A 27,693-nucleotide genomic window follows, 5' to 3' on the forward strand; every position below is an offset into this window, starting at 1 on the left:
GTGGCAAGTTGGAATGCGTTTTATCATAGTAAAATCAAATTTACCATGGTTACAAGATGGTGTGTACATGGTTAGTGAAGATAGCATGAGGCTGTTGAGGCATTTACTTTAGTGATGATTCAGCAAATACTCATCAACCAGCGAACGCCATCCGGTACCCAGCACTACAGTCGTCCAGTGTGCGCAGATTACATTGCGAAGGTCGCAAATAAATGCGTTACCATTGCAGTTCTAATCTTTTATTTTTTTAAAAGATAGTAACATAAAAGTTTCACAAGTAAAAAAGAGTACTTCCTATTTAGTTTAGAAAACTAAAATGGTGGCCAAACCATGTGACCAATCATAACAATGTTTTTAAACACAAGTGTGCGTCACAGATACATTATAAAATACCATATATGAGGGCATTTTGTCTAGTGGTTCTGAAGTAGAAGATTTAAATGTGTTTTTTTACCATTTTTGGAGAAAAAAAAAGATGGCGAGAAAAGTCACGTGACCGCTAAAGTTTATATATATATATATTACATATGAGTTGTACTATATGCCATAAAATGACAACAAGTCACAACGGAAATTTGCTTGGACCGGAGTGATACAAATGTACTGTTCGATAATTTTGAGATAGAATACTGTATACATTATCTTAATGAGGGTTTGGTTGGCTAACTAGGATTGTGCTGCGTCACCAAGTTGAATGACGCCATATTACCGGATTCTGCCGTCAATTCGCCCTGGGCCGTTAAACGGCAGTTTGGGTTTTAAACAAAATAAAATTGGACCAAGGGTGATTTTGCGGTAGTTTTTTAAAGTGTTATTTTAATCTTCCCCGATGCCTAAGAGTTTCAGCGTAGTCATTGACGCCTATTCAAGAGTATCATGTTTTATTGCGACTAGCGTGGTTTCGACAATGAGCTATTATCACTGTAAACAATGCTAAATTATTACTCAAATGCTCAGTTTATTTTTTGAAAACAATTAATTTTTCTTATTTAAAAACAAATCATGCCGCTTTCCCATCAAAATCCAAGCCAAAATATCGTACAATATCGACAAATTTCTTCCGTGCTGAATTCAATAACATTAACATATTTAAATGAGCTATGGTGATTTGAATACGTTGGCATCATCCGTCATTTTCATTGTATAATTAGCGATTAGTCAAAACATGGTGGATATTCATTTCTACAGCATCGAGCGTTTCAAATGCGGCTGGAATCATTCGCTTACGATGAAATAAGTTGAAATTTATTTTCAATTCATAACAATTCAAAGAATTTTTTTTGCACATTATTATAAGCATTACTAGGTAATAATCAACAATTGTGAAATATCACCGGATTGCGCTACGGTGACCAGTTGTTACTATTTCAATGCAGTTGAGTTCAATTTTATTTGAAACTTCTTTTCGAATATACTTTCGTTACTAATAAAATGAAAAAATAATTGTATTTGGCTCAAGAGGTTCGTTAATGTTGTGTGAAAATGCGCCGTGTGACATTGTATTGAAATTTTTGGCGGTCTACTTTTTAATCCAGCAAAAAAAAAAAAATGTATCAAATTTTAGATTAGGTTCTGCGATAGTTTCTTCGTTTTGGGTGGTCCAACTGCCGGGTTAAAGTTGGCATAGGTGGATTTTTCAATAAAAATACAAGTCCCCGAAAAATATTCATGATCGCCTTTTTTTTTTATTTTGAACCCCAAATAAGGGTCCTCCAGCCGTGAAATCGCCCAGGGCGATTTTTCGGATGGGCGAATTTAGGGCAGAATCCGGTAGATGTCGAAATGGGTCACATATACTAGTCGCGTTGTGTACTTACAGAAGGCACTGCCTTAAACCCATATTTCAGACGACTGCCCCATGTCATCTTTTCCTGTAAGTGTTGGAAAGCAAAATAACGAAATGGCGGAATAACAAAATAATACAAGCAGCCTGTCGGCTGAGATAGCTCCGCTGTTAGCAATGCACATGGCAATTAAAGAACAGAAGATATCATTAGAAAATGAACAAATCTGAGAGAGGTCCACATGTACATGTAGTACCTATATGTATAATATATCAAAGCAATTGGACTTGCGGTTTTCAACAAGAAGTCGAAAATATCACTTTTTACCAAAAATTACAAAAATATTCATCAAAATTAGAGAATTAAAGATATCATCATGAAATGAACAAATCTGAGAGAGGTCCACATGTAGTACCTATATATGTAATATCAAAGCAATTGGACTTGCGGTTTTCAACAAGAAGTCGAAAATATCACTTTTTACCAAAAATTACAAAAATATTCACCGAAATTAGAGAATTAAAGATATCATTACAAAATGAACAAATCTGAGAGAGGTCCACATGTAGTACCTATATATGTAATATCAAAGCAATTAGACGTGCGGTTTTCAACAAGAAGTCGAAAATATCACTTTTTACCAAAAATTACAAAAATATTCACCAAAATTAGAGAATTAAAGATATCATTACAAAATGAACAAATCTGAGAGAGGTCCACATGTAGTACCTATATATGTAATATCAAAGCAATTGCACTTGCAGTTTTCAACAAGAAGTCGAAAATATCACTTTTTACTAAAAATGACAAAAATATTCACCAAAATTAGAGAATTGAAGATATCATCATGAAATGAACAAATCTGAGAGAGGTCTACCCAAGGTACATATACACCAAGTATCAAAGCATTCAGGCTTGTAGTTTTCAAGAAGAAGTCGAAAAAGTAAAACATTGACACGGACGACGACGGACGACGACGACGACGGACGACGACGGACAATCACTCATATGATAAGCTCCGCTCGACAAAGTCGACAGCGGAGCTAAAAAAGTGTAAATATTTACTCTAAAGGTCATTGTGTTGATCTTTTAATATAGTAATATAAGCAAAAACACTGATAACGGCGAATTATTTAAATATACGACTCTCAGAGTCAGAAAATACGACCAGAGTCCAGAACTGCAGAAGTATATTAAGCCATTTAAGACCATATCGGAAGTACTAACGAAAAAAACAGCAGTCAAAAAGTCCAGAACGACAACCGATTGTGTCCATTGACCGACGTTGGCGGCACTAATCAACTAATGATCGTTGGTAACCACTAGGCAAAATGTCCGCATATATGGTATTTTATAATTTAAATGCATTGTAGGACCCAATGAATTTTTTTTAATATTTTTTTTCTCAGGTGCTCCCTGTTTGAGGGCGTCATCACCGGGGTCAAAGGCCAGACTAACATGTGGTCTTTTGTTTATTACTTAGCGGCTATGTACCTGTGAGTTTATTCTGTGTTTATTTGGGTGTTCTAATCTAGTTTTTTTTTTCAAATTCAAATACAGTATGTGTGTCTTGTTTACCTGGGAGTTGCAAGATTTTTTTCATGTGGTTGATAACTAGCATGTTGATTCCCAATTTTTGATCCATGTTTTCAACTTTGTTTGTCATTTTCATATAGCAATCTCATATAGCAATGTTAACATTGTCGTCTATGGAGTTTCAATTAGTGGTATGAGTCCCATAGCAGGACAGCGATGTAAAACACCGTGAAATGAAACTTTTTGTGCATGTGTGTATGTTTTGTAAATTTTGATGGCTATGAAAAAATCAATTTATCTTAATTACCCAAAGTCCATTTCTTGTTTATATATATTATTCTATTCTAGCAACACCTAGACTGGAAGTGGATAAAAAATTGGATAGACGACAATGCGTGCACCAGTTTTTCTTGCTCTCTTCTCGATATTATTGTATGTGATCTGATGACACATTCGCTATCATTGTGATTAGTAGGGTAAGAACAGTACTTTGATGTTTGACAAGTTTTTAGTTATTTTTTAAAAGTTCGCTTTTGTTGTGTTGGCTGTGCGCAACATATCTAGAGACTTGCACGACAATATCCTCATTTTGGCAGACAGTGGTCACAAACTTCATCTTTCAGCTTAGCACTGGTTCAAAATAAAAATAAACTCAAAATTCACAGCGTTTCTTACCTTTAAAACAGTACTTCCTGGATAGTTGCTGGCCTCTCTTTCAGTTCTTCTGAAACAGGAAGTGTTTGGGGGCGCTTGACTTATGAAAGGTGTAGTGCACAAGCAAACTCCAAGTTCTACTGGTCCCGTATAACGCCTAATTAATGGCTGAAACAGTGAATAAGCTTGCCACTATGTATTGATTACACCAGGAAGTCATCCTCTCGCCAATGCGTTCTTCCACACTAATTGAACAAAAGTCTGTTTTCTGTATCACGACTCTTTATTCCATACAAAGAATGTAGAATGACGATTAACTGAAATGTAACACAAACAAAATAATAAATACACATACAATGATAAAATAAAGCAAATACATTTCTAGTGATGTACACACAGTGTAAAATATCTAAAAATACACATATTACTTCATGGCTTATAATGTTCAGCCTGTCTTTAACAAAGACACTGCATAATTGTAATAAGATAACTTTATTGACATTATTCTTTCTATAGAAGATGAACATAGTCAAGTGAAATAAAAAAAAAGTAAAAAGGATAATCAAAAATTAAAATAACAGATTAATTAAAAGGCAATTAAAAGGTAGTGTAGAATCAGGTGTTTTATTAATACACACCTGTTTGCATTATAAACACACCAAGCTTAATGTGGCAGTTTGTCATAATGTAAAGAAATTTATCGGGATGATCCATTGAAATAAAATTAGGATTATCCTTATGTAAGTCTGTAAAAAGTATCTGCCTCATTTTATTGTCTTGTGGGCAGTCCATAATGTAATGGTACTCATCCTCAACTGAGTTATTGTCACATCTTGTGCATATTCTGTGTTCCAGTTTTGTTTTTGGTCTAGTATACCTCCCTTTCTCAATTATAAGCTGATGGTCACTAATTGTAATATGAGTGGAATGACTCTTCCAGGTAACCTAATATCTATATGCATGCATGGACAAGTTTAAGTTCTATAAATAGCTCTGAGAAATAGACAGTGCAACTAGTACACTAACAATGGTTGTACTTGAAACGAACAAAGTTTCCTAACATAAACTATGTAAACTAAACGAGTATAATAAAACTTATTCAAACTTATTCAAATTGATACTGAAATCTTGGTTGTTCTGGCTATAGTGAAGTTATTTACACTTAAAAATCAATGTGATGCCACAGTAAACAGTGTACGATATCTTTGCACCATAATGGTACTAAAATTAAACTGCCAAAAGAACACATGTGATTCATTAAACACTCACCGTGTTTGTAGACCTTCCTAGCCAATCAATTCCAAGTGAAACAGTTTGCAATAGCAAGATATTGATGGATCTCAAAAGCGTACATCCGTACCGTACAGTTAGCTGAGTCACACTGCCAACTCATCTGTTTTTAATCTCAGATAAGAACTGACCTTGATACTATTAATAACTTTCACAAATAACTCTGGGTGGCGCTATTCACCACATGGATTTATCCAAGTTTACAGTGAATAATATACAGCATAGCATGCAGTAAATACAAAAAATATAATAGCAATTAAATACACAAAATGTTGATTTGGCCTTAACACTCCGGTCCCCTAATTGTGGAGAATGTATATGGAACAATTATGAATCCCTACAAATAAGGCCAAATTAAGTTACTAGAGTAACAATGGTATGAGTGTCAGCCACACACAAGCAGCGCGTATCACATAAGGGCACCACAGTAACTACAACTGCCTAATTTCCATATGCCAACAACCATCACCCTGGACATATCTCAACACTTAAACGTATCAGTAATACAGTCAGCCTCTAGAAGCAAGCATAATTTATCCACTGGGCGTTCCAAAATATTTGTCTTGGTCTTCATGCTAACACGAACCAATCCTTTATTGTCTGTCATGGTTTTGATGACTCTTCCTAGAGGCCATAAGTTTATAGGTGCTGAACTATCAACTATTAGGACCACATCTCCAACTGCCAGATTTCTTCGAGGCTGTAACCATTTTTGTCTCTCTTGCAATGATGGTAAATATTTTTTAGTCCATCTCTTCCAGAATATGTCAGCAAGGTACTGGACCTGCCGCCATCGGCGACGAGCATAATTGTCGCTATTTGTAAATATACCAGGTGGTGAGTTTTGATTTGTTTGAAGCAATAATTAATGATTGGGTGTGAGTGCCTCAAGATCGTTTCGGTCATCTGAAATTCGAGTAATGGGGGACTATTTATGATAGCTTCAACCTCACAGAATAGTGTTTGAAGTGATTCATCATCTATACTTATCATTTGGTCTCTGAGCAGGGAGAATAGAATCTTTCTTATTGTTCTAATTTGACATTCCCAGATGCCTCCGAAATGCAAACCAGCTGGAGGGTTGAACGTCCATGTAGCTGGAGGGTTGAACGTCCATGTAACATTGTCTTGACGTAATGCCCCACTTATTTTCACTTGATTCCATTTTGCAATTTCTTCTTGAAGTTCTCTTTTAGCCCCTACAAAATTTGTACCATTATCTGACCTTATCACTTTGACTGGCCCTCTTCTGGCTATGAACCGTCTTAATCCATTAATACAGGAGTCTGTGTCAAGAGAGTGTGCCACCTCAAGATGTATTGCACGGGTTGTCAAGCATGTAAAAACTATTCCATACCTCTTGACCCTACTGCGTTCTCGTTTGACTTCTAATGGTCCAAAGTAATCTGCACCAGTACGATTAAATGGTGCTTCCCCTGGGGTTAAACAATCAATAGGCAAATTAGCCATCATCTGCTCTCCAGCTCTGGCTCGGTAACGACGACAGCAGACACATCTTGAAACTATCTGTCTTATGAGAGTGTTTGCACATAGAATCCAATATTTTTGTCGCAACTTTGCTAGCATAGAATTTCTTCCCAGATGTCCAACACATCTGTGGATGTCTTCCAAAATTAGTCGCGAAATGTGAGATGCTTCAGGATGCTTCATCTCATTTGGAAGAGCTGAACGATCAAGTCTTCCACCTACACGCAGAAGTCCATTCTGCCAAAATGGATCTAACTTGTATAATGGGCTTGATCTCTTAACCCACTTCTTGTTCCCAGTGCTTTTACAATCTTGTAGAGCTGCTATTTCATCAGAAAAGTGTTGCTGCTGAACATATCCGAGGATTGCCTTTTCTGCCTTTTGTAATCTTTCCACACTCAGTGCTTGGTGTCTGAAACTGCCCTTGGCCTGTTTCATAGCTGCTACCTTTATATTTTTCATTCTTTGTTTCACTAGTTGACTTTGCTGACTTGAGTCAACTCCCATTTCCATAAGACTTTCTTTGATCTTCTTTCGTTCAACAACCCAATTCTTAAGGTTGTCCTTGGCTACCAGTAACCATCCAACTGTTGCTTTTAGTTTCATCCAATTGGAGAAATATGTCAGTCTGTCCATAACTGTAGCAGACTCATTAACTACCATAGCATTGACTTGCTTCTTCACTTCTGGATCACCATCAGGAATCACCCAGTCGGATTTTCCTGATGGCCATTCTGACTGAGGTTGCCACAAAAATGAAGGACCTTCCAACCATCGCTTATTTTGTAAGAACGAATTCACTATTAACCCCCTGGATGCATCATCTGCAGGATTGCATTTTGTGTCAATAAACTTCCATTGTTGCATTTTTGATTCTTCCCGAATAACTGCCACACGATTAGCAACAAAGGTGTGAAATCTAGTTGACTCATTTGCACAGTATCTAAGAACTGATTTACTGTCTGTCCAGAAAAATGTATTATTGATCTTATAATCCAGCTCCCGTTGTATCATCTTATTAATTCGCACTGATACAGTTGCAGCAGTGAGCTCCAAACGAGGGATGGTTACCTTCTTTAAGGGTGCAACCCGTGATTTCCCTAGTAGGAGGGAACAATGAATCTTCCCATCATCATTAATGATGCGGAGATATGAAGCAGTTCCATATCCATTCTCACTGGCATCAGAAAAATTATGGATCTGATATCGGCTTACATTCCCGAAGTCTGTTGGTTTGTAGCACCTTTGAACTGAAAAGTTCACTAGACATGAAAGATCAGTTAACCATGTTTGCCATTTTTGTAGATCTGCTTGTCCAATTTGCTGGTCCCATTCAAGTCCTTGGTGACATAGATCTTGTAAAAGAATCTTAGCAGACAGGACAAATTGTGCTGCAAGACCAAGGGGATCATAAACTGAACTAACGATAGAAAGAAAACCCCTTCTTGTGGGTGGTCTGTCTCGTATGACAATCTTGAATCCCAGAGTATCACATTCAATTGACCAATATACACCTAGGGCACGCTCAATTGGAAGTTTGTCATAATCTAAATTTAGATCTTTGATCTCCTTAGCTCGCTGTTCCAGTGGAATTGTATCTAGAACAGCACGATTGTTGCTGACCGATTTAGTTAGGTGAAACCCACCCTTCCGACATATATCTATCAGACCCTTGGCTAACATGATTGCATTCACAGTGCTGTCTACAGATTTAAGACATTCATCAACATAAAAATTACGTATAACTGTATCAGCAATAATGGAATCAAACATGTGTTTATAATCTTCTGCCATTTTACGTAATGCAGAATTTGAGCAGCTTGGTGAAGAGACTGCTCCAAATAAATGAACCACCGTCTTGTAGATTTCTGGTTCCATATCAAGATTTCCATCTGGCCACCAGTAAAGTCGTAAACAATCACAATCTTCGTCTGATACTCTCACCTGATGGAACATAGCCTCAATATCTGCCATCAAGGCTACTTGTTCTTGTCTGAATCTAAGTAGCACACCCATAAGCTTGTTCGTTAAGTCTGGCCCAGATAATAATAAGTCATTCAAGGATATTCCCTGGTACTTAGCAGAACAGTCAAAAACTACTCTAATTTTATCTGGTTTCTTAGGATGATAAACACCATGGTGGGGTATATACCATACCTTTCCATCATCTCTGTTCAGTGTCTCAGTCGAAACCTTTTCTGCATAACCTTTGCTAATGATGTCACTCATGAACGATGTGTAATCTGCATGAAATTTCTGATTTCTTCTCATTTTACGTTCAAGAAATTTGAATCTCTGCATAGCAAGATGTTGGTTATTGGGTAACTTCACATCATCATCACGGAATGGCAAGGCAATTTGGTAATGACCATTGATATGTTTGAGGGAGTTATCTACCTTCTCAATGATTTTCTTATCATCCTGAGAATACTCTCTTTTATCATCAATTAAACTCTCAGGGAAATCAAGATTGATGGAATTCTTCACCATACGATTGAGTTCTTCCATTTCTTTTATTGCAAGAACTTCAGCTCTGTTAACCGAAAATATATCTTGCATTTTGTCTGATTTAATTTCACGAACCATGTTCCATATCATTCATCCAAGCCGTGTTTTAGTCGCATGTGGACTTCCTCGAGGACCAGTCACTGTTTTTATAGGTGCGTAGGCATCTGCCACTGCGTTACCTATCAATATCCCAACATCTGCATCAATTTCTGGTAAAACAACATCTTGCAGATGTGGCCATTTTGATATGTCCTTCTGAGTGGGAACATAATTACGTGATACAGGCATTTTGTCTTTAGTGTATATCTTTGGAAGATCTACTACTTATTTGAATTGTAGATCACAGACTTCCAGACCATTCACAATATAAGTGGTCATAGTGTGAGGTGCACCCATTGTGTCCAGTATGATCTTTGCCTTTTGACCACTCAATCCTAGCTGCCTAACTAAACTTTCCGTGCAAAATGAAATGCTACTACCTGGATCCAAAAAGGCATATGTTGCAATAGCCCTGCCACTATTCTTAGCCTTAATCATGACTGGAATAATTGCCATAGTACATTGGATATCACCGGTCCCCATATGACTCTGTGCACAAGCACTCACATTTTGATGATCAGGTGGTTTAACTTTCAGGTCATTTTTTTGACTGATTCGCTCATCATGCAGAATTGTAGGATGTCGTCTATGGCATACAGAACATGTTGCTGTCTGTCGACACACCTTTTTTAAATGACCAGATTTCAAACACCCAAAACAAACACCCATGCCTTTTAAGAACTTAATTTTGTCCACATGTGACAATGAAGTGAACGATTTACAAGACTCGACAGTATGGAGGGGGTCCTTACAATATATACAAGGCTTTTCTAGTGCCTTAGTCTGCGGCTTATTCCACAGTGTATCTTGTTCTACTGGGGCCTGTGCTATATTATTCTCTTCTTTCTCCTTTGTGGCTGTAGCATAGGTGCCACCCTTGTTATAGGAGCGATAACGTTGTTGTTTTGTGGTTTTCTGGACATTCTTATTCTGTTCAACACTCATTGCCTCCTTTCCATACATTGGGTCATTTGCTTTCTTGGCTTCTTTCTTTACAAAGCTAACTAGATGTCTGAATGCAACTATTCCATTATTATCTCTGATTCCTTGTACCTTGATACTCCACTTATCATGGAAGGCCGAGGGCAGCTGCTTGACTAGCTGTTTGATGTTTTCTGAATACTCAAGTATTCTCATGGCTTCTATACTTTGTACTGCATTCTCGCATTCAACTAGAAAGATGGAAAATTCATCTAGAGCCTTTGGATTGTAGGCTTTCATGTCTGGCCAATCAAGAGCTTTCTTAACGTAGGCATGAGCAATACATTCAATATCACCATATCGTTCTTGAAGTTCTTTCATGGCAGCAGGATACCCTTTCTCTGCCTCCAGGTGGCCATAACCAGTAACAATTCTGTTAGCTTCACCAATAGTATACTGCTCCAAGTAGTTCATTCTTTCATCATCATTCTCAGTATTTGCTGCAATTCTGGTCCTGAACGGACGAATAAACTTCTTATACTCCATGGGGTTACCAGCAAACTTCTTGATATCTGATTGCGGTTTCTTAATTTGTTTCATCATGGCCAAGATGACTTCACTTGAGGATACCTGACCTGCAACAGAGGATCCAGAACCTGAATTGCTGTCACTATCGTGACCGCCAACAAAGCGCATGCCCCGCGCACCACGCGCATGGCCAACACTCACACCATCATCCTCACGCACATTCTGACTATGTAAAATGGACTCACCTGCATCATGATTCACATCCTGTTCCAACAGATTCGTACCTAGCCCTAATCTCTGTATCCCTATTTCAGGCCTAAAAAAATGGTCAAAGTACCTACTCTTTCTACCGTCTACATGTAAACTAGTACCACTGCAACTAGGCGCAGTATGTGCAAATTCATGTTCATAGTTCACAGCTTGATCAAGTATACTTCTCCTAGCATCTGATATCTTCAATTCTGTTTTCAGCTCCAATTCTTCTTCTTGCATCTTCAGGCTGAGTAAACTTGTTCCAACTTTTGCTTCTTCTTCAATGCATCAGCTCGAGCTAACAACTCTACTTTCCTTTGATCTTCTTTAATTCTAGCCACGGAGAGAGAGCTGGCCCTTGATGAAGCCCGGCTAGATCTGGATCTGGAGCTGTCCTCAGGTTTCACTTTCTCATTCATTCTAATAGATTGTCTCAACTGTGATTCAGCTCCTTGAATCCAATGAAGAACAGTGGCTTTGAACTCATTACAAGAATCTATCGATGGAAGTCTTCCCATTGAGCTTCCTCTGACAGAAGGTCATGATATCTGTTGTGTGCACTGATAAACGATTCATATGTATCCATCCATTCTGTGAACTGTTCTGTTACAGTAGTTAAATCCTATCATTCATCTAACGATCTCAAGATTCGTTTCATACCATTTCTCAACTGACTAGTCAGTCTATTTCGTTCCCTCTGTCTAGTCTCCAATGCATACTGCAGGCACTTCTCTGTAGGTTTCTTGGAACGTTCACCACGGCTCTGGCTTGATAACGTACTACTTGGCACAGTAGTCTGCTTAGCAATAGCTCCAGCTCCAATATCAGGAGATATGGTGTGAAATTCCTGTTCCAACTCGCGATCCATCATCAACTGAGAGTTACAAAGTTGTCAAAACACGTTAATAAATGTAGTGCACAAGCAAACTCCGAGTTCTACTGGTCCCGTATAACGCCTAATTAATGGCTGACACAGTGAATAAGCTTGCCACTATGTATTGATTACACCAGGAAGTCATCCTCTCGCCAATGCGTTCTTCCACACTAATTGAACAAAAGTCTGTTTTCTGTATCACGACTCTTTATTCCATACAAAGAATGTAGAATGACGATTAACTGAAATGTAACACAAACAAAATAATAAATACACATACAATGATAAAATAAAGCAAATACATTTCTAGTGATGTACACACAGTGTAAAATATCTAAAAATACACAGTACTTCATGGCTTACAATGCTCAGCCTGTCTTTAACAAAGACACTGCATAATTGTAATATGAGTGGAATGACTCTTCCAAGTAACCTAATATCTATATGCATGCATGGATAAGTTTAAGTTCTATAAATAGCTCTGAGAAATAGACAGTGCAACTAATACACTAACAATGGTTGTACTTGAAACGAACAAAGTTTCCTAACATAAACTATGTAAACTAAACGAGTATAATAAAACTTTTTCAAACTTATTCAAATCGATACTGAAATCTTGGTTGTTCTGGCTATAGTGAAGTTATTTACACTTAAAAATCAATGTGATGGCACAGTAAACAGTGTACGATATCTTTGCACCATAATGGCACTAAAATTAAACTGCCAAAAGAACACATGTGATTCATTAAACACTCACCGTGTTTGTAGACCTTCCTAGCCAATCAATTCCAAGTGAAACAGTTTGCAATATCAAGGTATTGATGGACCTCAAAAGCGTACATCCTTACCGTACAGGTAGCTGAGTCACACTGCCAACTCATCTGTTTTTAATCTCAGATAAGAACTGACCTTGATACTATTAATAACTTTCACAAATAACTCTGAGTGGCGCTATTCGCCACATGGATTTATCCAAGTTTACAGTGATTAATATACAGCATAGCATGCAGTAAATACAAAAAATACAAGAGAACTGGTGATGGTTGTAGAACCATAACTGCCTCAGCTCAAAGATTGTTATGTAATACAAGGGAATGTGAAGGGAAATGTATTGTAATGTTACCTCTGTGTAATTTACAATATATCTGCATTAACCTTCACTGTGAAGGAAAATATGGGTGTTGACTTAAATGACTGGTAGAAGCAAGGCCGGTCAAATTTTGCGAAATAGTAGTTAGAATTCCCAGATACCCAATGACACATTGTGGGATATCAAAATATGGATGATAAACAGCAAGTGATATTTCCAGAGATGTAGTTGGAATTGAAGCAAAGGAGTGGCCTATTAATCCATGAAACATACTCACACATATTCGTACATATCATCCTGTCTTATTGTGTGTGGGCAAAGCTGTCATGCACACAATCGGAAAAATATGTTATTACTGTAAATAATTATGAACAATAAAAACTGAAATTTAGAAAAACTATGAAATATTAATAAGGAAAATGTGTGATTTGCTGTACAGTTCCCATAACATTATTACAAGTCCCAGAAGTACATACGAGTCGTCAAAACGTACAGTTTGGTGACAGTTGGAAATGATACCAAGATTTAAAGCGCGGTGGTCGTCGCGCAGCGCGTGTTCGAATTTCATGTAAATAAACAATGTATTTTACACTCGTTGCATACGTCGCTATAAGTCCCATGTCGAACAGTAAGCAAATAACACCGAATAAACGACAAGGTAAAGACTATGTCTAATTATAGTAAACACGTACTGCGTGCGTGACTCGAACCGACGCTCACGTACGGCACCTAATCGCCTAGCTTCACGCCACTACACGTCTTCCCCTCGGCCACCGGGCATCCCCAAAAAAGGATGCTTAATAACCGAGCTTATTACGTGCAGAGAACATGAAACCCGTCCACGCGATCCGCGCCACACAGCGTGGCCAGAATGCGGCAAAGGCCTTCAGATCTGGCTGTAGTAGGATGGTGAAAGTAATGGTACAGCATTTTAACAGTGAATAAGTACTGAGAAATAATTTTAAACGCATAGTTGCTGTCGACATAGAAAGTAAAGTAAGCAAATAACACCGAATAAACGGCAAGGTAAAGACTATGTCTAATTATAGTAAACACGTACTGTGTGCGTGACTCAACCGACGCTCGCGTACGGCACCTAATCGCCTAGCTTCACGCCACTACACGTCTTCCCCTCGGCCATCGGGCATCACCCAAAAAGGATGCTTAATAACCGAGCTTATTACGTGCAGAGAACATGAAACCCGTCCACGTGATCCGCGCCACACAGCGTGGCCAGAATGCGGCAAACAGGACAGGACAGGACGCGGCACGACGACTGCCGCCCTTTAACAATTCCATGAGAATATCGCAACGTTCTTTTAACACATGAAACAGATGTGCATTGGTCGAATTTTGTATAGTTTCAATAGGCATACAAGCACCTGTATATATTTTGACAATAAACCCCTCATTCACATTGTGCAAATACAAACAAGACATTAAACCTTCTTGATAGTAACAAGTAAGTGTTGTATAAACCAGAATGAAAAGTCTGGAGTCACGGAGAATACTTCTAGCGAGTCACCCCTCTAAAAACGTCATTACTGTGCCAATGACATTGAACTTTGCTCTTCCATAAAGCAGCAGTTTCTATCTTCAAATAATCAAAATAACCTTGATACCCTGGCGAAGCATGTCCATTGTTTCACATCGACTGTCCCAAGGGATTTTCGTCTTCTCAATTTCTCAAGATAAACGTCCCAAGGTTGTTTTGTTTACTAGAAGGACATGTCTTTTGGCAGAATTTCTTGTATTAATTTCCATTGCACAAACAAGTAGCAAATATTGTTACTGAAGCACAGAATTTGCATGATTTTTTCTCCCCGGCCATTCACACAAACTGCAAACGAAGTCTTTCACCTTTCCAGTTGTTGACACTTTGCAACCGCCTTGATGGATGTATTTTGACCCCGGATTCTGACCTTGCATTCCGGCTAAATTTACTGCCCTTTCATACCAGTTCAATTTCCTTTAATTATTACATCCAAATTTCATGATATTTAATATTTAAAACCAACCTTTATTTCACAGTCGCTTTAGTTTTCACTTTTCTAAAATTATTTTACAGATCCAAAATGTTGATTTGGCCTTAACAAAAGGGGTCTATATGTATTACAGCCGCGAGCCAAAAAAATGATATTTGGTAAAGAATACTCCCCTGTGTGTTATTTAAAAAATGCTGAGCTATTTTCTGTGGATGGAGATGATATGCTGTACAAACACACATGCTGAGTCGCAGCACACCACTCGTCCGTGTTTCTAACTCGCAGCATACGAATACGTATACCCTTCAATAAAAGTGTCAGCACTGTTCAACTAACTCGTATCAGCTATTGGAAAATTCACACACCATTTTGCCTGAGCAATAAAAAAAACGACATGCAAATTATCTTCGGCTATAGCGCAATATTTTCTTTTTTTGCAAATAGACCGGTTATTTCTTCAAAGATTGTCTGTCTATTTTTCTGGTGGTAAATATGAGGGGAGTCAAGGGAGTCCCGCCAGACGTTCATTGGACTGCCTAGGTTGATAATCAAGTCCGGCATAAGGAGGCAATTCTGTTTTTCAGAATAAAAGTTGGGCAATACCGTCACTCACGTAAATATATCAATAAATCAAAACACACAAAACCAGAATCATAATTTCAATGGTCACCGATAGAGGGCAAAAACGCAGAACTCAGAGGGAAAAGCGGGTCAACGGTCAAAAGCGGGTGAGTCTATATTATTCATAATACCATATCCTCGCACGTAGATGACGTAGCACGATAAGTAAGATGTGGTTATTAGCTGAATGCGTCGACATATCGTTTGAAATATTAATCTTTTAGAATATATGTAAATAGGGAAATTTAGTCAACATAACATAAAGAATTGTCGATATCATTTTCCATGGTATAATATAAAAAAACATGCCCCAACTCACATCAAAATACATTGCATTGTACGAGATAGTCTAATATAATGTAATACAATACAATACGTAACTTAATACATTTCAAAAGCTTTTATTATTCTGTAAGATTTATTCAAATATAAATACACATTTATTATTAATATCCTATAGTAATACTAATTCCTATTTACCTCTATGTCATATGTGCTATACATACCATAACGTATGTCAATAGAGACAATCTACTGACTTACACCTTTATACGTTTGGCATAGAGTGACTCGTATATAGGAATAGCCGCCATTATGCTGTCTCGTATCGATTCTGGGAACTCAATATCTTCTTGTTCTTCTTTAGGAATGAAACCTTGGCTTTGCATGACATTTGTGTATGCCTTCATTGCAAGGCATTTCCAGACAGGATCCCAGTGGTCATTGTTGTTCTGTTTCCAGTGCAACATTGAATCCTTAAACTCAATACCAATCTTCTCACACACAGCTGTCAGAATCTCTTTGGGGTGACGTGAAAGTTCATGGGCATCGATAACAACAGGGTCAGGACAAACCTCTTTCGTTATCCAATCATATATCTTACGTAGTTGAATAAAACCACCACCATATGGTACATTCTCACGCTTTCCATCTGTAAAAGCGAGACAAAGTTTTCTGTAGCTCATAATACTGTATCGAGGGTCGCGAATGAGAAAAATAGGTGTATAATGTTTAGGATAAAACTCTTTATCCAAAGGAAATGTCACTGATGTTTCTTTCCACACTGTTATTGGTGTTTCTTGTTGGTCATTCGCAAGCCTTTGTTTAACTTCTGCAAATGTGTATCCTTTCGTTTTGGGTAAGTGGGGCAATATTTCTGGAGGTCCTTCAGTTCCAAACCAATGTCTAGCACCATATAGCTCATGGATTACTGCTGTGTCGTCCCTACTTTTAAAGCTGAATTCCAGAGCAGTTGACAAAGACCTCGGGTTGGTTAGTATTGCGATATGACGCCTATTGGATGCCATGTCCTCGTTCACTAATGGATCTGTAAAGACAAAGATCCGAATTAGGCTAGGTGAGATTAGTCAGTTGGTTAGTGTGTCACCATGCGTGTTATATTATTCAAATAGTCTATTTATATGTTTACAATCTTTCGCCTTTCATGCTTATTAATTTGTTGGCATTTTATCGATTTTTTTTTCGCAAGAACAGTAAATGCTTTTTAATGAAGAAAGTCGAATACTTTGGTTAAATTAACTAGTACGACATAGGTGGTTTGGTACTTCCCCAGAACGGGTAACCAAGGAGAGAAAGCGCAGGGAGTAATGTCTCAAGTCAAGGTTGTTTTTCCTTAAATTTCGGCTAGGGGCTTCTGTAAATATGTCATGTATGGTCAGCCAGTCAAACGTTGTCAAGGAAAAGTCAATATACAAAGTCAAATTACATTCAGCGTGAGTCGATTGGAAATAATCACATGGTTCACAAGTACAAGCCAAAGTATGGCCAACATGAGTGGGTCACAATACTACTGTACATGATATAACAAGTATATAACAAAGACATCTTTCTAACAGACTGTGGCTTCAGGCTCGTGTGCAATGGCAATTTCCAATGCCACTTTATGTGAAACATTTCCTTACACAATTAGAATGACATACAATGGCTAACTTACAGGTTATTGTGTATGCCAGTAGAAATCACAAAATGTGTTTATTCGAAAAGGTTAAACCATAGAAAATGCCCGGATGTGTCCGACCTCTGATATTATCAAAGGAAACACTTGTCTCATTTGATTTTCTCTTTTGAAACATTCAAATGAATATTTCGTTGTGTCCATTGTTGGAAACTTCTGGCCATATACATTGTCTTTATGCTATGATTTATTTGCAGTTATTCCGTGACTTTGCAGTATAGAACAGTTTTCCGACGTAGTGCTTTTGATATAAGTCATAGACTAGTTTTCCAGCTGAAAAGTTTCTCCTTACCGGAGAATATCAGGAAGGCTATGTTTGAGAATGATAATGTCATCAATGCTTTAGAAATAATTGTGATGAAAATATTTAGTTTAATTCTGATCATGATATGGCCTTAATCTGTTGCTGAAAATACCACAATACAGACTACAAGCTCACGATAACATTAAAAATAGGAACTGACTGGCGGAGTACACTGACGTAGACAATACGCCATATAACATAATGGATGCGTATTTACATAATTGAGTAAGTTCATTGAATAATGTATTTTTCAAAAAATTGGAGATGGCACGTTCATGCTTCATTATTTTAAGAAAAACATCTCAATTTTGCCTCCCTGCGATTTTATTAGTGTTGTTACACTCTAGAAATAAAATTGTCTTTCAATTTCAAAACATGTACATTCCAGAATGAAATGCATCTCATCCTCTATCACATCGTTATTACATTTCTTACACTTTCTATCCTCAAGTTGGATTTTTGGATTTTTCGGCGAGCTAATTTTATTTTTACAGTGTGATCACTTCGTCGATATCTTGATAACATTTTCCGAAGATTGAAATCATCGATGTTGTCTAAATAATCTTTTAATACAAAATCCTTTTTGAATAGCTTGTACATTCTTAGCTTATTTCCCTCCTCATTTTTATCGCTTGATTTATTTAGTTGATCTTTCCAGAATGAAGAATCTTAATGTATAGTTTTGATTTTATTGAATCTGAGAATTGTTTTATGTTATATATTTTCGGGTTGTCAGACTTCAAATCTCAAATATTCTCAACATTTTTTATCCAAGAAGTATTTATTTTCATTGATTCAATTAATACTGACTTAAGGATGTAGTTATTTGGCAGTGTGTGAAGTCTATTTCATTTGTAAAATACAACTTTTAGCTCTTATTGGTATTCTTCCTAATTCCCCGCCCCCTGGTACCTATAGTTGGGATTACTTTATTTACTCCAAGTATGAACCGGTAAAACGGACTGCATACTTCTTCAAGACTATTAACAACGTTTGAATTTTAACATGCCCGAACTTCAGCTCCACGCAACAGAATTGGTGAAATTAATTGATCAAACAACTTCAGACATAACTTAGGTGTCACCAGCTTGTGATGCAACACTGTATGTCTGATAGTAAACAGTGCTTTCAATGCGTTGTGTTTAGCATTTGTTGATTTAGTTTAAATTTTCCGTTAGGTGTGAAGATCACACTAAGGTAACAGAACTCTTTTACTGTTGTAATAGTCTCATTATTCAATATCATATTATTTTTTAATAAATGATTACTTTAATCTCCATTGTGAGCAATAATTTGATAATTTATTTAAACAGTTTTGTAGGCCTTCAGCACTTTCTGATAACAAAACCAAGTCATCAGCATAGAAAATGTCATTCAGTAGTGTGTCATCAATTAAAACAGAATTATATTTTTGTTCACCAAATACCAAATCATTAATAAAGATATTGAAAAGAGTTGGTGAAAGGTTGCAATCTTGTTTTACTCCACAGTTAGATATAAAATCATCAGTTAAACCTGTTGCAATTGGTAACTTTGTATTTCATATTATTGTACATCGATGATGTTGTAAAAATTTCCTGTAATATTTAAGTTTTGCGGTTTCAAAAATAAACCTTCTCTCCAGACACTATCGAAAGCTTTTTTGAAGTTGATACAACAAGCATATAATTGCCTGGGTTTATTTTTTGATTTTTGTTTGCTGTACAGGGTTTTATCCACTGCTGTCTTTAAGAGAAAATGGCATCTGTGGTTCTACGCTGTTTTCTAAAACCAAAGTGTGTCTAACTCAGTAAATTATTTGATTCGAAATACAAAACTAATCTTTCATTCAGAATACTGGTGAACAATTTGGATAAGCTGTTGGATTTTTCAATTGCTCTGTAATTTCCCAGATCTGACTTATCACCAGATTTATGTAAAGGAACTAAGGAAGTCGACTTCCAGCATTCGGGAAATGTACCACTAACCAAAATAGTATTAAATAATTTGCACAGACTTTGAATAAGTGATTTGTTTCTTATTTTTAGCATTTCAGTTGCAACAGCATCATCACTCCTGGATTTTTATTTTTTTTTATTGAATCTAAAATTTCTTTTTCTGTAATTCAGAACTGGGTTGTCCTGTGTTGATTTCTCTTTGGTCCACAGTTTTTGTTTAATTTCAATGTTACTGACATTTTCTAAATTGTACAATTTTTTTTTTAAATGACTTAGCCAAGTAGAACTTGAAATGAACTGTTCCAAGTTATTGTTTATTCGGACAGTCAGTTGTTTCAATATTGTAGTAGCCAGTACTCACTATTTTGATTGAAATATCAAGACTTGATATTTCCAATTGATTAATCATCTGACGTTTGAATTCATTTTTCTTATTGGTTATTGAACGTTTATGTATCTTTTCTTTGGCTCTTTGGAAAGCAGTTTTAAGTTTAATAAGTTTTTTTCTTAATTCACTACAAGATTTGTCAAACCAAGGTTCTCTAATTATGTAGGTCCTTTTTTTGTTAATGCTTTTTTTTAAACAAGTGTAAGCTGTATTCATTAATATATTTGTTAACTGATTTGTAAATTCATTCACATCTACTTCTTCTGTATTAATTTCTGTGTTTTTATTAGCTGGCTACATAACATGCCTATGAATTTATTTTTGGACTCCTGATCCTAAATATATTTAGGGGGCAATATATTTAGGGGGTTGTTCTGTACTACTAATTTTAGTTTCTACATGGACAGATAATGTTAAGGCAATAGGACAATAGTCTGAAAGTTAACTCAGATTATCAACTTTAAAGTGACAGACACAATGAAAGAGACTCTTAGAAACTGTACAGTAGTATACCGTGCTGGAACCTGTCGGGTGATGATATGTAAACTTTCCTAATAAATCGCCAATTACTCTGCCATTAACAATTATCGAGTCATTGCTTACACACAGATCTACAAGATGGTTTGTGTTTTTATCTAAATTGTATCTTCTATTGAAATTATCTGCAATGTAGTTTTGAGGGGTTGGCACATGACTATTGGAATCATCAACAATAAAATCAACAATATAATATTCCCAGTTCTACTATTAAAATCTTCCATCGTGATCACGTCGGCCTGATGAGAGAACCTAGCAATTTCTTTTTCCAAAATACTGAAATAATCTTTGTTATAGTGGTAAACAGATTTCTCTGGTGGAATGTAAATACAAGCTAAAAAAATATCTTGTTGTAAGGAAAAGAAGTTCTTGTCCAGCTTGCACCATATAAAAGTCATTATTTTCATAATTAATTTTCGATAACCCCTTTTTAAATTAACAAAATTGCAATTTGGGTGATTTTCTAATTCTATCAGATCTAAAACTACAAAAATTAACACAAAATTGGTACTGTCACCTAACCAGGTTTCCTGAACACACAAAATATCAAAACTTTCAAATGCTGATACAAAATCTATGCATTTTTCCCTAAGCCGTGGATGTTCCAACTACCAATTTTAAGTTTGGATTGCATTATTTCTAAACAGTATGTTAATGCGGATACAACAGGTTGTAATATCGACTAAATGACTTGAAAATCACCAACTACAATCGTTTTTGACGAAACTGGACTGTAGACAATATTAACAACATTTTAGCATGTGTTTTTAACGCCTGAAAAAGAAAAATATAAAATAAGAAAAAGGAAAAAAAAGAGATATAATATAATAAAATAGCATTTTTCTCGCTTGGACTCAAAGAACATTTAATTTTATTTTCCAGGTCATGGAGGTGGGTCATGGAAATGTTTTCACCATCCACACTCTCTTGTATTAGCACGTCCACCCACCATGGTTTGCGGTATGCATTTTATTGTTTTTTCATCTGCCACGGTCCTTTTCTAAAAGTGTGCTTTGCATCCCCCCTTTGTGTTTTTCAAACCTCGTATAGACGTTGGAACTTACGTTGAAAACATTGTTTAGAGAAACATTGCTTATACCTGTTGCTCAGTCCCCACATATTTCATAAGTCAAAATTATTGCGTTATGGCAGATGATTTCGAAGCAAAGTCATGAGAGTATTTCACCACTATTTCATGATTTACACAGATATTTCTTTAAAACCACTCCAAAAAAATTACATATTTGGCAAGGATGAACCACTAACCTGCTGTATAGCAAAAATCAGGAAGCTGAGTTGACCAGTTTTGCTTAAATCGTGGTTTTAAAATGACAACAAGTCACAACAGAAATTTGCTTGGACTTGGGTGATAAAAATGTACTGGTCTAGAATTTCAAAATAGAATACTGTATATATATACTATAAATACGCTTCTAAACAATAGGGATTATTTCCAGCTCCAGCCAAGCTCCGGTAAAAAAAACGCTTTTTCTAGAACTTACAGGTCGATTATGTCGTGTCAAATTGGATGTATGTGACTATGAATATGACAGCAGTGACTGTGTGTAGTATTTATGACAATAAATAGTGTACGAGTTGATATTTGGGCGGATGAAAGTCGAAAAACACGAACTGGGAAAAGGGACGCGCTACTAAGCTTGAATAATTAACTGCTGTCAATCAAAGTCACGTGATGTTGGACCTCTGAAACAGGATGCGTCATCTAATCTCCACAAACATTTACACAGTTTCTAATGCGTTTCTCATAATCACATAGCGAATTCAACAAGGACAATGACAATCGTGTTCCCAAATTTAAAAAGTCGCCACAGAGAGTACGAGCCATAAATACCCCTAGTTGTTTTAATGAAATGAATTTAATATTGTTTACTGTTATTGTCCGATGGTGTGTACGTGGTGTTAAAACATGTTCCAAAAATAACGCAGCCTATGACCGTAAATGGATCGTAAATGTTGTGACTATTTTTATTTTCTCTAAAATCATTTTTTTCAACGTGACTACAAAAGCTAGCATTCACAGTCGTGCTAACATATATATTAGAAGCGTTCAATAAGTAATGCCCCTGACCCATTTTCCATAGCAGGAGATTAATGAAATTTGGCACAGTATGAAACTAGCCAGAGTTATGCATTTCTTCCCATCGTTTGATGCAGCTCTTGACACCGTTTTTGTAGAACACCCTAGGTTGGTCCTCCAGCCACGTCGTAACTTCAGAAACCAATGTTGCATCGTCTAGGAAACGCTTTCCTTTCAAAAACAAGTTCAAGGCTGGAAAGAGATGAAAGTCAGAGGATGCAAGGTCAGGAGAGTAAGGAGGATGGGGCTGGATTTCATAGCCACACGGCCATGCTTCTGATCGGCGCGTTGTCCTGAATGAGGAGGATACCGTTGCTAATCTTGCCCGGTCTCTTTATTTTGATAGCTTCTCTCAATTTCATCAAAAATGAAGCGTAATGATAGGCTCCTGTAATTGTGGTACACTTTGCCAAATTGCCAGGAAATCTGTCATCACTACTCCGTCCTGGTCCCAGAAAACTGTGAGCATAACCTTGCCGGCAGAGGGCTGTACCCTTGCCTTATTTGGAGGTGATGAGTCCAAGTGCTTCCACAGTGCATTGACTTGGCTTTGGTCTCTGGACCATAGTGATGGACCAAAGTTTCATCAGTCTTTTGAAAATCTTTGACTCATCTTCTTGGCATATCTCCAAATTCATCCTCGAGCACTCGATACGTTCTTGCTTCTGGAAAGGTGTGAGCAACCTGGGAATCCATCTGGCAGACACCTTATGCATATGCATATGGTTATAAATGATAGTTTTCACGGACTCTGTATTAATCTTGACCTCTTGAGCTATTTGGCTAACAGTAGTGGGTCGATCCTCCAAAATGGCTCAGATCAGGGACGACCAGGTCTGGGAGCTGTTTCCACAGTCTTCCGGCCATGTTTGAATTCAGATGCCAGCGTTTTACAAGGGCATGTGATGGGGCATCATCACCATAAGTTTCTTCAGTTCATCAAAAGTCTCCTTTGGTGTGCATCCTTTCAAATACAAAAACCGGATCATGGCGGGGCACTCAACTGGCTCCATTTCACACCTGACTCAGTTTAAACACCTGTAAATCAGAAACCACAATTAGTTCAGAGCTGTTTTTGCAACATAGAGATGTAAATCATTACACATTCAAATTTCATCTAGATAAGACAACTGGAAGTGGGTCAGGGGCATTACTTATTGAACGCCCCTCGTATAGCCGTTCTGTTTCCGTTACAAGTGGCTGTAGTCGGTCAACGACTTTTAGCGACAGAGAAACAGAAGCTTCAAACAATTTTTAAAAATAGAGAACAACATCATTGGTAATCATCAACTTATGCTTGCGTTCAATGTATCGATCGTCGTTCCAAACGATTCTACATCCAAACATTTTGATGTGTCATTATCATGCTTTACAATAGAAAGGAAATTTCACTGCTATTCCCACGTATTAGTAGCAGCACTCATGAGAGTGAAAGTGCGAGCGCCATGCAGCGAAAATATTTTTTGTTATCGTTGACCGCAGCATGACATCACTCTAAGCGTAAGTACATCATGGTCATCGCTGTGGCATCGTAGTTACGACACAGTCCCGTGAGGGACTGTGATAGAGGAACTGTGGATACGAGGATGGCAAATGACATGAAACGGTAAATTCGCAGTTCAGACGAATGCTATTGTTGATGTCGCATACGACTTATTTACCACTTCCGTGTCACTGAGAATGTTCTAGAACCATACTGTGTCTGGGTGGGATATTCTAGATTTTTTTAGAAACTGGTTGAATAGGTAATAGAACACTGTAGGAGGCAATAGAAGGCAATGGAACATTCTAGAAATGTGTAGTAAGTGTCAGACTCATTATGTATTCTGATGTAATGGTCTATTTATAGACAGTGGGGGTATATATAGGCATGGAAGGTCCGTTGATACCTTCCATGATATAGGGGAGTTGTTCAGCACTGAGTTCAGATCGGAGATCTCGTTGAATGGTATTGGAGTTTAAGTATCTAGTTATTGGAGTACCCAAGGTTGGAGTAGTGGAGTTTTACCGCGTTATTGTACTTGATGTTTGCAGAGTATAATAATACCAGTACCAGTTGAAACCTCATCTGTTGGCTCCGTGTTCGTATTTTATCATCGACGCCAGGGAAGTTTTTCTGTTACTTTTGCCATTTTGGTATTTGAACCATCACACCTGTACTATACCAATTACGGTAATATTACGTTGCGTGTGACAGTTGATATAAGCAAGAATCAATGACACACCACTTCATAACACGTCCCTTATTAACTGCGTTATTAGTTATGTTGTTACGGGATGCCTATGCAGCTCAGGTTAATGCATTATAGAGGCAAGCCTGACTGGGCCGTTACACACATCGATGTTTACGGAGATAGTGTTATCAGCTTGTAAATAAACTACGAGTTTCTGTAAACATAGGCTATGCAAGTGATTAACAACACTCATTAGCATAGCCATACCTCCAATTCACACTTGCCCGGGGCTTTGGCTGGCAAACTAGGATTGCGCTACCTCGAATCTTGTGTAGTTACAGGGCACACTGCCTTAAACCCATATTTCAGACCACTGCCCTATCTCACCGTTTCCTGTAAATGCTGGAAAGCGAAATAACGAAATGGCGAAATAGCAAAATAATAAATATTTACTCTAAAGGTCATTGTGTTGATGTAATATAAGCAAAACACTGGTCACGGCGAATTATTCAAATAGACGACTCTCAGAAAATACGACCAGAGTCCAGAACTTCAGAAGGATATTAAGCAATTTAAGACCATATCGAAAGCACTAACGTAAAAAAAACCCACTGCAGTAAAAAGTCAAGAATGCCAACCGATTGTGTCCATCGACCGACGTTGGCGGCGCCACAGTATTCCGAAAGGCATAACAGGACAGCGAAAACACCGTGAAATGAAACTTTGTGTGTCTGTGTGTGTGTTTTGTAAATTTTGATGGCTATGAAGAAATCAATTCACCCTAATTACCCAAAGTTCATTTGAAATAAACCCAAATTTCTTCTTTACATATATGATTCTATTCTAGCAACACTTGCTAGAAACTGGACTTGCTCTCTTCCCATCATTATTTTATGTGATCTGATGACACATTCGCTATCCTTGTGATTAATTGTGTAAATACAGTTAGTACTTTGGTGTTTGACAAGTTTTTAGTTATTTGTTATCTTAATTCGCTCTTGTCGTGTTGGTTCAGCGCTAAAATGACGTATCTGGAGACCTGCATGACAATGTATTGTAGCAATAGTCTTGATATTTGGTAAAGAATGCTCCCCTATTATGTGTTATATTAATAAAATCCTGAGCTATTTTCTGTAGATGGAGATGATATGTTGTACATGGCAATTAAAAAAATACTGTATATAGATGAGGGTGGGCAAGGGGAGTACAGAAAATAAAAAAAGGCATTTTACATTTTTACAAGAAATAAAATGAAATATCCATTTACAGTAAAAAACGAGTTTTTTTTACGTATTACAGGTAGAACAAATTCCTAATTACTAGTACATTTTACAATTTTGTCAATATATTTGATAATTTGTCCGGTCAACGCGTTTTGATGTGACAAATCTTCTGGGCTTGTGTGACGCACATGCGACCCAGACTAGGAACTTGAATTAATGTCGAACGTTAACGTGCGATATTATAACCAGTGTGATATACTTCCCGGTGTTCTACTAAGGACAATGTTTGCCGAGGACACTTGCACAACGCATTAAATAAAGTGTAGATAATATTGCGTACATGTTTGTGAACATCGTGTTAACTTCGAACATAAATGGCGCATTACTTTAGCAAATAAGCGTACAAATTAAATATGCATATGATCATGACATGTATAATCTGTACATGTACACAGAAGATAAAGGAGGGCTCTTTTGACAAGTTATTAGAATATTTTGTTGACAAAATAACCATCAATTATAACAAGACTTGAATACTAATATTTTTTAGCTCCACTGCCATCAAATAGAATACAGCAACCGAGCTGATCTTGTTACTGATTAACTGTCTTTCGTCCTACAACAATTGCATTCGCGTCTTCCTTTTCTTGAAAACCAGTAGCCTGAGTGTTTTGATGTTTAGTGTACTACCTTGGGTTGGTCTCTCTCTCAGATTTTGTGTTTTTGTCAAAACTGTTATTTCCGACGATTTCTTGAAAACTACCAGCTCAAATGATTCGATAATATTATGTAGGTATCTTAGGTTAATCTGTGTTGGGGATGGTGTTTGCTTGTTGAACTTCCACACATACAAGATACGCACAGAGGTGCTCGTGATATTGGTAGCCGTTGTTGTATTTTGTTTATAAATGTGCTATTTGTATTTACTGATAGTTTTTGCAATAGAACCTTTAGTATAAGTATTTTAGAGAATCCCGCGACTTCCAACAACAGATGATTACAATAAGATAATTGTAATATGTATGAAATATACGGTGGGCGGGAGTCGGCCACCATTTGCCATCCCGGAAATAAGTTCGACCACACATATGTTTAATATCTTAATGATTGAGTTTGTCACACGCAACGTAATATTACCGTAATTGGTATAGTACAGGTGTGATGGTTCAAATACCAAAATGGCAACAGTAACATAAAGACTTCCCTGGCGGCGATGATGACATACGAACACGGAGTCAACAGATGAGGTTTCAACTGGTACTGGTATTATTATACTCTGCAAACATCAAGTACAATAACTCGGTAAAACTCCAAACCTCCAATAACTAGATACTTAAACTCCACCACAATTCAATGAAATCTCCGAACTGATCTCAGTGCTGAACAACTCCCCTATATATACTCACACTGTCTATAAATAGACCATT

General features: G+C 37.1%; 2 protein-coding genes and 1 long non-coding RNA gene across 3 annotated transcripts; all 3 read right to left on the reverse strand.

Moving 5' to 3' along the window:
• Nucleotides 1–4,238: 4,238 nt before the first annotated feature.
• Nucleotides 4,239–5,496, reverse strand: LOC146731512 (uncharacterized). The gene is made up of 2 exons (XR_014927052.1): nucleotides 5,244–5,496; nucleotides 4,239–4,291 (listed from the first exon to the last, which is right to left on the reverse strand). It is a non-coding gene; the product is annotated as an uncharacterized LOC146731512 (long non-coding RNA).
• A 431-nt stretch (nucleotides 5,497–5,927) lies between these two features.
• On the reverse strand, nucleotides 5,928–9,338 carry LOC102801455 (uncharacterized). Its single transcript, XM_006822367.2, has one exon. It carries the CDS (start codon nucleotides 9,336–9,338, stop codon nucleotides 5,928–5,930), a length of 3,411 nt encoding a protein of 1,136 aa, XP_006822430.2.
• A 6,683-nt stretch (nucleotides 9,339–16,021) lies between these two features.
• LOC146731513 (uncharacterized) lies at nucleotides 16,022–22,144 on the reverse strand. The gene is made up of 2 exons (XM_085493095.1): nucleotides 22,038–22,144; nucleotides 16,022–16,957 (listed from the first exon to the last, which is right to left on the reverse strand). The coding sequence occupies exon 2, from the start codon at nucleotides 16,935–16,937 to the stop codon at nucleotides 16,170–16,172; it is 768 nt and encodes a 255-aa protein (XP_085349221.1). The 5' UTR covers nucleotides 16,938–16,957; nucleotides 22,038–22,144; the 3' UTR covers nucleotides 16,022–16,169.
• Nucleotides 22,145–27,693: the final 5,549 nt, after the last annotated feature.

This window comes from Saccoglossus kowalevskii, chromosome 18 (assembly GCF_978046115.1).
Source record: "Saccoglossus kowalevskii chromosome 18, keSacKowa6.1, whole genome shotgun sequence".
In the NCBI taxonomy this organism is placed as follows: domain Eukaryota; kingdom Metazoa; phylum Hemichordata; class Enteropneusta; family Harrimaniidae; genus Saccoglossus; species Saccoglossus kowalevskii.

Bases quoted from the DNA above. Each gene is read 5' to 3' on its own strand.
- LOC102801455 (XM_006822367.2), bottom strand. From the start codon at position 9,338: ATGGTTCGTGAAATTAAATCAGACAAAATGCAAGATATATTTTCGGTT.
- LOC146731513 (XM_085493095.1), bottom strand. From the start codon at position 16,937: ATGGCATCCAATAGGCGTCATATCGCAATACTAACCAACCCGAGGTCT.